Here is a 9,715-nt window from a genome sequence, read left to right as displayed (position 1 = left end):
TTGCAGGTGTGCAAGAGGGAATGAGCGTAGAGACTGGGAGGCCCGTTAGGAAGCTGCAGCGATAGTGGGAGAGATGGAGGTGGTCTGGAGCAGCGGCTGGGTGGTGGGGGTGGAGAGAAGAGGACCCCTCGTAAAGTGCTTAGAAGGTAGAACGTAGAGATCTCTGTGACAGATGGTGGAGGCCGGAGGAGCAAGAAGCATCGTGACTCCCACCTTCTGGCTTGAGCTACGGGTGGCTTAGCTGAGCTGGGGACAAGACAGGCTGGAAGGGGAACATGGTGCGTTCAGTTCTGGGCATGTTCAGTTGGAGGTGCCTGAAAGACCTCTATGTGATGTCCGGGAGACAGTGGGATACGCTGGCATCTGGGAGAGAGCTGGGCTCCAGATAAGAGGTCGCAGGGTTCTGTGCCTCTGGGTGACATCTACCTTGGAGGGTGAGTGGGGGGGGTCACATCCCTCCAGCCTCCTATCCTATCCTCCTCTTCAGCGCTATAACCAACTAAATATTTGAAAAGGTCAACACTGAGATCAGTTTGTATTTTCTGTTGTGTGTGCTTATTATTTCATTTAAAGGTTTGAAAAAAAATGGTGTAAAGAAAATGACTACTTGAAACCCCTTTTTGGAAGATGTGATGGGCTGCCAGGTGTTAAGAAGCCGGATGGGGAATTAGGGAGTCCAAGTTCTAGACCTGGTTTCACCCACACTTTGCCGTGTGCTTTTGAGCAAGTCACTTAGCCTGTTTGCTTGTAGGTGAAATGGGACCATAATGAATGTCTCCCCATGCCACTGTGATAGGCAAGTGAAGAAATGCATGTGAATGTACCTTGGAGCCATTAAAAAAAAAAAAAAAGGACCAATAAGTTAACCATGGTTAAAAAATTAAGCACATCCAAATCTCATAAAAAGTCAGATCATAGTCTGAGGGAAAAATTAGAGCATATTTTAACTAAAAGGAAGTTTTCTTAATGTACCAAGTGCTCTTACAAATCACTAAGTCATTTTCAAATAACCCAACAGACAAAAAGAACCCATCAGATATGAACAGACACTTTGCAGAAAAATAAATTAGCATGGCTAACAAGGATATGAGAAGATGCAGAACCACCCTCATAGTTAGGGAATTACAAATTAAAACAAGGGGACACTTTTTACACCTATCTGAGGGACAGATCTGAAGAGGTTTGTCCCTCAGAGGACAAACAAAGGACAAACAAGAGGCTGACAAATCTGACAGCGGTTAATTCCATGTTGGTGAGTGTATGGAGAAACAGTTGTTTTTATACAACTTTATACAGTTGTTTTTACACTGTGGGTGAGAGTGTAAATTTATGTAACCTTCTGGAAGCAAAATAATATGTATTAAAATTTTAATTTACTTGTTTTTTGACCCAGCAACTCCTGCACAGAGATGTATAAGATTGATCTTGCAACTGGAAACAACCTAGTGTTTGTCAATAGATTAAACAAAGTTACAGGATATCCATTTATTAGATTATTATGTAGCCATTAATATAGTGTGGCCCAGATGAAAAAAGGTGGGGCTGGAACAGACAGGAAATGCTCAATAGAGCCTAGGGAACTAGAAGTATGAACGGATATGAGTGGACGGTTTTAATCAAGAGCAATTCAGTGTCTATGAAGGAAACAAATGGTATTTTCAAACTTAACTTTAAAATAACTTAAAATTATTTAAATTCTTACCCCACCAAATAAAATGTTTATATGTCTACTAACAGGGAAAATATACACTATATATATTTAAAAAATGTAAATTGAAGGACAGCAGTACTGTAGATAAGAATAAGAGTCATGGCTCAAGTCAGAGTGCCCTGGTTCAAATCCCAGTGTCACCATTTACTAGCTGTGACCTTGGTGAATAACTGACCATCCCAGACCTTTGCATCCTCATTTGGAAAATGAGAAAAATAGTAGTACTAACTCATAGGGTTGACATGTGGGTTAAAGGATTTAATGAATGAATAGCAATGAGAATGGTGCTTGGTATACAGTAAATAAATATTTATATATAATATCATAGTATGATATATATCATATATCATAAATATATATCTTGAGTGAGAAAGAGAAATAACTAGAGATGTGCTTATATATGATTATATTTTTATGTTTACATATATGTTATGTATGTTTATATATGTACTATAGGTTTGGAATATTCACTTCTAGAAAGGTATAGAATAAACTGTTAACAGGAGGGGGTAATGCCACAGGACACTTCTTTTTCATTTTATATCATCATATACTGCTTAATATATTAATTACTAACATGTAGGTTTTCTTAAATTTAAAAAGCGTTATTGGGACTTCCCTGGTGGCACGGTGGTTAAGAATCTGTCTGCCAATGCAGGAGACACGGGTTCGAGCTCTGGTCCAGGCAGCTCCCACATGCCACACAGCAACTAAGCCCGTGCGCTGCAACTACTGAGCCTGCGCTCTAGAGCCCACGAGCCACAACTGCTGAGCCCGTGTGCCACAACTACTGAAGCCTGCGCGCCTAGGGCTGGTGCTCCGCAACAAGAGAAGCCACCACAATGAGAAGCCCGCGCACCTCAAGGAAGAGTGGTCCCCACTTGCTGCAGCTAGAGATAGCCCACATGCAGCAACGAAGACCCAACGTGCCCAAAAATTAAAAATATAAATAAATAAATTTTTTAAAAAATTATTAAAAAAATAAAAAGCGTCATTAAAAAATTCAATGTAGAATATTTCTAGAAAGCTGCAGCTCCAGACCCTCTCAGTCTGGAGCCTATTAGAATTTTGTTTGGGGATAAAACACTATGAAAACAAAGCTGCGGGAAAGTAAGTCTTGCTGTAGAAAGCGACTTTTGTTAGACATCGAACGTTTAAGAGATTTTTATACTTACCAAATGGAGCACGGGTTTTAAAATTTTTCTAGCATTATAAGAGACTTTAATCTTTGCTGCCAGAAAATGCCAGTCCTGGGTATATATGAAATATTTGGAGAAGCAAACTGTTTATCCCTGAGGCCAGTACACACTGGCAGCAGGAGACGGGTGAAGTTGGGACAGCTGTAGGCAGGCCTCTGGTCTGTTTTGCCTCTGGAGGCCAGGACAGGGCAGGGAGAGCATCTGGCTAGAGCCGGGGAGGGTGGGAGCTGCCCACAGAGCTGCTCAGCCCAGCTTGGGGTCGCTCTTTATTTAGCAATTTCCTTGAGGCTGCAGTTCAGAACTGACAGGGTAGAAGGAATAACTGACGTCTGTAGATTCCATTGATCAGACCCCACCCATGAGGTCCTCGGGCCTCCAAGTCAGCCAGCTGTCCAAAGCAGACCTCACTGAAGTCCTAGATGAATTTTAAATAGGTGTATATGTGGCAGGGGGCCCAGAGACTTCTAACCCAAACCACCACCAGACCATGAAGGGGATGGGCCCAAGTGTCCAAGTGCTCCAATCCTGAAAGCTCCTGAATGGAGTATTTGCTTTCTACCTAGTCACTGATGAAGAACTGTATGTGTGTTTACTTAGTTAGCTCAGGCAGCTGCTAGGTGAATCGAGTCTGTAAGCATACATGTATTTATGTATTCACTGGCAAGCCACTGTCCTAAGCACTTTACCTGTATTGTGCCATTTAACCCTCACAGGTAGAGACATCTATTCCCACTTTATAGATTAAGAAACTGAGGATCACATGGGGTGTCCAAGGCCACACAGCTAGTAAGTGGCAGAACTATGGCAAACACCACGCCCAGTTTCTATTTCTGAAGGTCACATGTATACTCATGCTTTACCGATTCCTACTTCCTGTAAGGATATGCAGTGGTTACCGTGAAATGGGTAAAGATTAAAACACATACACAATAACCTACAAACTCTAAAAAGGAGGAAAACACAAAAACACACACATACAGAGTGGCAGGAAAACAGGACTACTACCTCAGACTAGGGGAGTTAGTCTTCTAGAGGCGTGTAGAAACCTTTTTTCTGAGTTTCCTGGCATTCACGAATTCAGAAACAGGAGTGACAGAGAGAATCATCCTTAAGTTGCTAAGATATTTACCAGACTGGTTTTTTTTGAGAAGTTTTTTTTTTTTTTTTTGATTGTAGTATAGTTAATTTACAATGTTGTGTTAGTTTCAGGTGTACAGCACAGTGATTCAGAATATTTTCCATTATAGGTTATTACAAGCTATTGAGTAGAGTTCCCCGTGCTATACAGTAGGTCCTTGTTGTTTATCTATTTTATGTATAGTAGTGTGTATATGTTAATCCCAAATTCCTAATTTATCCCTCCCCCCTTACCCCTGGTAACCATAAGTTTATTTTCTACATCTGTAACTCTATTTCTGTCTTGTAGATAAGTTCATCTGTAGACAGAGGCAGACAGAGAAAGAAAAACATCATATGATATCGCTTATATGTGGAATCTAAAAAAAATCATACAAACGAACTTATTTACAAAACAGAAATAGACTCACAGATGTAGGAAAGAAACTTATGGTTACCATAAAGGGAAGAGGGTAGAGGGATAAATTAGGAGTTTGGGATTAAAATATACACACTACTACATATAAAATAGATAATCAAAAAGAACCTACTGTATAGCACAGGACACTATACTCAATAGCTTGTAATAACCTATAATGGAAAAGAATCTAAAAAAGAATATATATGTATGTGTGTGTGTGTATAACTGAATCACATAGCTGTACACCTGAAACTAACACAACATTGTAAATAACTATATTTCAATAAAAATTTTAAAAAAAAGAAAAAAATAAAAGTACCAGTATCCACTTCTAAGTCAACACAAGCACATGTGCCATAGAGCTGTATAAAAGATGTTTAGTGCAACATTACTTTTAGCTGCAAAGAAGTGGAAATGACTTCAACGTGCATCAGTAAGAAATGGATAAATATCGTGTAGTTTATTCAAATGGTGAAATTCTACATAGCAGATGTAACAAGTGAGTTTGATCTGCATATTTCTTCAACAGACCTCCGAAACATAAATATGTACAATATGTGCAGTATAATAGCATTTACTTAAGTAAGACATACTTACATATTGTTTATGGATGCGTATACATACATGTTTACACACATGCACACACACAACACGTATAGCTATAAACAGTTGGCTGAATGGACACACGCCGTGTCGCGTGGCACGTGCCTTGGCAGCCTGAGGGGAATGAAACTAAGTGTGGGGATTAGAGTAGCTTCTGATGACATCTGTCATATTTTCTTTAATAATAATAACAAAATGACTAGATGGAAATAAAATTTCAATAGCTGTTGACACGGGGGAGCATGGGTGCTTGTTACTCTGGCCTCTGTGCTCTTCTGCATCTTTTAAATTTCTCTAAGTTAAAGACATAGCCCATCACTTTGTTGTGCAGCAGAAACTAACACAACATTGTAAAGCAACTATACTCCAATAAAAATTTTTTAAAAATAATAAAATAAATATATTTTCAACCCTACAGAAAAGTTTCAAGAACAGTACAATCCCATACCGTTATGATCTGTATACTTTTCTGTAATACTTCAGTAAAAGAAAATTCAGACAAAGAAAAAAAAAAGACGTAGCCGAATATTAAGTGCTGGAGTGCATGTGAGCTATGTTGCTCGCTGAAAGGTGATGAACATGTCTGCAGCTCTGGAGAAGTATTGGCAAAACTCGTGTTTCCTTAGGAATGCTGCGGCGCCTGCTGTCCCCTAATCCTAATGGGATCCTCTCTGCTCTCACACAGACACAAGTACTCCTGCGGGTGCCTGGAGGCAGGGCCAGGCTTTTCCAAAATATGTTTCAATGTCCCAGGGAGCTCTTGGCTACAGCCCCAGACTAAGCATGTAGAAGAGGGTACCCTCATCGTGGAACTCCTGTGGGCACCTGTATCACAAAAGGATGTTCCCATGGCAAGTAGAGCATTTCATCTTGAACAAGCCACAACCTCCTGGATCTGTCATGGTCAGGAGGTCATGACATGAAGTAATTAAGCACTGTCAAGCAATTGGAAAATACTGCACACTTTTTTATGAATTTGGGGAGGAGTGTTCATCTGCGTCTACTTTTAAACGGCATTACTTATACTTGGATTTTTCTTTGGGGTTAGAATTAGCAGTAGATCTTGGAAGATAATCCCGTTACCATGTCATTCATGATTCACTCATTAGTACAGTCCATTTATTTATTCATCCATCCATTCACATTCAACAAATGTTTATTAAGTACCTAGGATAGGCAGCATTCTGAGATGGCCCCCAGGATTCCTGCTCCTGGTGTACATTTCCTATAAAATCTCCTGTTGAGTGTGTTTGAACTTGTGAATCTGGTAAGATTTCACTCCCATGATTAGGTTCTGTTATACGGTAAAGCTGAAGTTATTTAGAAGATGTAATTAAGGTCTCTGACCAATTAACTCTGAATTAATCAAAAGGAGATTATTCTGGGTGGGCCTGACCTAATCAGGTGAGTCCTTTAAAACAAAGTCCACATCTTGCCGGGAGAAAGAGATTCAAAGCTCAGGAGCCCCTCTCTTGCTGGCCTTGAAGATGCAAGGAGCCACGTTATGGAGAGGGCCATGTGGGAGGGAAATGTGGGCAGCCTCTGGGAGCAGAGGGCCTCAGTCTTACAACCTCAAGGAAATGAATTCTGCCAATAGGCACATGAGCTTGGAAGGTGACCCCCTAGCCTCAGATGAGATGTCAGCTCTGGCCGACACCTTGATTGAGACGCTGAGCAGAGTACCCAACTAAGCCATGGAAACTGAGATGATAAATGAGTGTTGTTTTAAGCCACTAAGTTTGATATACAGCAAGAGAAAGCAAGTACAGTATCTGTTATATGTCAGGTACCGGGGCTGCAGAAATGAATAAACACCATTCCTCTCCCAAAGGCACTCACCGTCTGTTGGAGGAGACAGAAAACTTAAAAGACACAATTTAAAGCGAAAAGTTACCATGGAAATAGGAATAGGGGTGCACGTCTGGTTAACCACGGAAGGCTGGACACTCATGGCTGCCCAACCCCCGCATATGCCAGTGAAAGAGGCATTGACCATAAAGGTGAAGATAACGTCAAGTGGGGAGGGGCAGCTCTGTTCTTTCCCCGGGGCTCACTGGCTGGGTGCCATCAACCTGGAATTTTCTGTGGCTGTGCATTCCTCCTCCAGCTACCACATGGAGGAAGCCTGTCAGCAGTAGGAGAAAACAAGGTCAACAAACAGACAGAGTTGAGAGGTGAAAGAGAGAATCCTGAAGATGTTTGACACCCAGATCCAACTGAGCCTGAAGCCAGCTTGATGCTCAACCCTCCCAGTTAAAGGAACCAGTAAACCCTGGGGATTTTGTTACCTCCAACCCAAGTATCCTGACTAATTAATACAGATAGATAGTTGGGTAAACAGTATGGTAAGCTCTCAGTAAATTTTAGTTACTCTGGTCATGACTAAACTGATTATTGATGTGAAGTAAGTAAGCACTGTGAAATCTTTAAGGGCAGCCACCTCATTTCGGGGTGCTTAGCAGGGAGGACTGAGTTTTGTATGCTGAAAGAGAACATTACAATACGATCAGGCCACTCCTAAGATTCAGGACAAGGGCAGACACGTGGGGTGAGTCTTCTGTAATTGGATCAGCTGTCTGGCTTGCCTATGATTTGGGGTCACCCTGCATGGAGGTCAAGGACTGAGGTTTTTTGAAATGATGGCCTAAAGTGCCTGGACCCAAAGAGACCCCCCGGAAACAGACCCCCCCCCCCACTTGTGTATGGTTGCTGTAGATTAGGGAGTCATAGCCCTGTGGCTCTCAGGGCCGCAGCCAGCAGGCCACGTGCCTGGATATGCCCCACGGATCTCACCTACTGGGTGTGTTTGTCTCTCTTCCCAGAAGGGGAGGGACCATACACTTGTCACGCTGCACCGCATTCCAATAGGCCTCTGATCTCTATGAATGGGACGCCAGAAGAAGGCCCTAGACATTTGAACAAATCAGGTCATTCAGATCTGTGGTCAGCTCCTGCCTAGATATGGCCTTCCTCCTGCCAAACTGGCCCGCAGACCTCGGAAACTTGGGCTGGCTGCGGGCGACCTGGAGACACCGGTCGGTGCTGCTGTTCTGCTGGTCACTGCTGGATGCCGCCGACATGGAATCGGATTCTGTGACGGATGGCTCGAACTTGGCCTTAACTCTGGGCTTCAGAGGGTGCTGGGGGTGTTGGAAATTCCGGTAGCGTGGCTTTTTATGCACATACATTGGCCGGTCAAGCTGACCCTCAACGCCATCATTCCAAGATTTGTAATGCGTCCGTCTCTGGAGCTCAGGAGTCAGGCCCTGACTTTCTAAACTTTTGCCAACATAAAAATGAGGAGCCCCGTGGAGGTCGGTCAGGGAGCGTGGGTAGAAAGCCCGTCTGCTCACTTTTCTCCTCTGCATCTCCTCCTCTTCTTCACTGAGCTGTGGAGAAGCCCAGGGCATACAATGTTGCATGTTCCTGGGGTACATCTCCACAGGGTCCCCAAAGATGTCTATCTTGAAACGTCTTTCTGGCCAGAAAGTTGAATGGTTTTTTTGGTGAGGGTCACGTTCATTAACCATATAGTATCTGGGGGCACGGGACCTACGATCCCGTGGCACCAAGGCTGAGACCCTTGATCCATGGTCGATTTGCTGAAGGTCTTTTGGGAAAAGAGGTTCCGAGTGAACGTCTTCGATGTGCTTTGTAAACATTCCAGGTGTGCAGGATCTCTTCCTGTAAAGATCACCTGTGCTTGCACACAGGCCGCGTGGATACCTGAAAGACAGAGGTGGTTAAACACCTGCAGCCTTGGTGCTCACAGACCCCTATGCTGTCCCAGCACTGCGAGCCAGAACAGCAGTTCTCTGCATTTCCACTGAAACTTGTTCTGAAATGTTAATGGGTGTCCAGTGGGGAATTTCCCAGTGGTCCAGTGGTTAGGACTCTGTGCTTCCACTGCAGGGGGCACGGGTCTGATCCCTGCTCGGGGAACTAAGATCCCACGTGCCGTGCAGTGAGGACAAAAAAAAAAAAAAATTTCCTAATGGGTGTCCAGTGGATTGCATGCACAGGAGGCTTCGGGGAGCTGGGCTAAATAGATTTCTTTACTGCTGGAATTCTCAGAACCCTTAACGTAATGATGTGCACCGTGAATCTCCATGGAGGGCAAAGAGTGTTGTGCCGGTGTATTTCATCACGGAGACCTCCTTTTGTCCAGGAGCACATAGTGGGCCTAAGAACTGTGGAGCACATGCTGGGAACACTGCCCCTCACTATCTCTGCCATGCAGCTGTCCAAGTTCTTGGACACTTCCTCCCCATAGCCTATGTGGACAAAGAATGTCACCTGCCATTTCAGAAAACAGAGGATGTAAAGCCATCGGTCACTGCGGCTGCCCTGACCGTGTACCCTAAGGGGAATTCGGGATGGAGAAAAACAAGACACTGGCCCTAGATAGTTAAGATGTGTATCAAAGGAATAACTTCAATGAGCTCAGACTCTTGCATATTTCCCTAGAAGATAGAAAAGCACTAAAATCATTAACTTGAAATGTCTGTCTGTTTTGTGATTAGCAGTAAGGCTTTGATGTTCAACCACGTGGGTTTTTTTCAGCAAAAACTGCTGTGTCTCCTGGCTCCTTCTTTGGAACGGTCCTTCAGAGCCATCTGAGAGGCCATGTCCCAGACCATAGTCCTCAGTAAGTCCGCCAAATAA

The 9,715-nt window shown here is 43.3% G+C and overlaps 1 protein-coding gene across 1 annotated transcript in view; it reads right to left on the bottom strand.

The window, feature by feature from the left end:
* Positions 1-5,512: 5,512 nt before the first annotated feature.
* Positions 5,513-9,715, bottom strand: part of TMC3 (transmembrane channel like 3) — a 52,292-nt gene continuing 48,089 nt past the window's right edge. Inside the window, exon 22 of the mRNA XM_082388608.1 lies at positions 5,513-8,776. Within this exon, the coding sequence (XP_082244734.1) occupies positions 7,957-8,776 (820 nt within the window). The 3' untranslated portion in view covers positions 5,513-7,956. The remainder of the gene's footprint in view (positions 8,777-9,715) is intronic.

The sequence above is a fragment of the Balaenoptera borealis genome (assembly GCF_965194805.1).
Source record: "Balaenoptera borealis genome assembly, chromosome: 3".
In the NCBI taxonomy this organism is placed as follows: Eukaryota; Metazoa; Chordata; class Mammalia; order Artiodactyla; family Balaenopteridae; genus Balaenoptera; species Balaenoptera borealis.
Note: the sequence above shows the minus strand (reverse complement) of the source record. Positions and strands in the feature narration are given on the sequence as shown.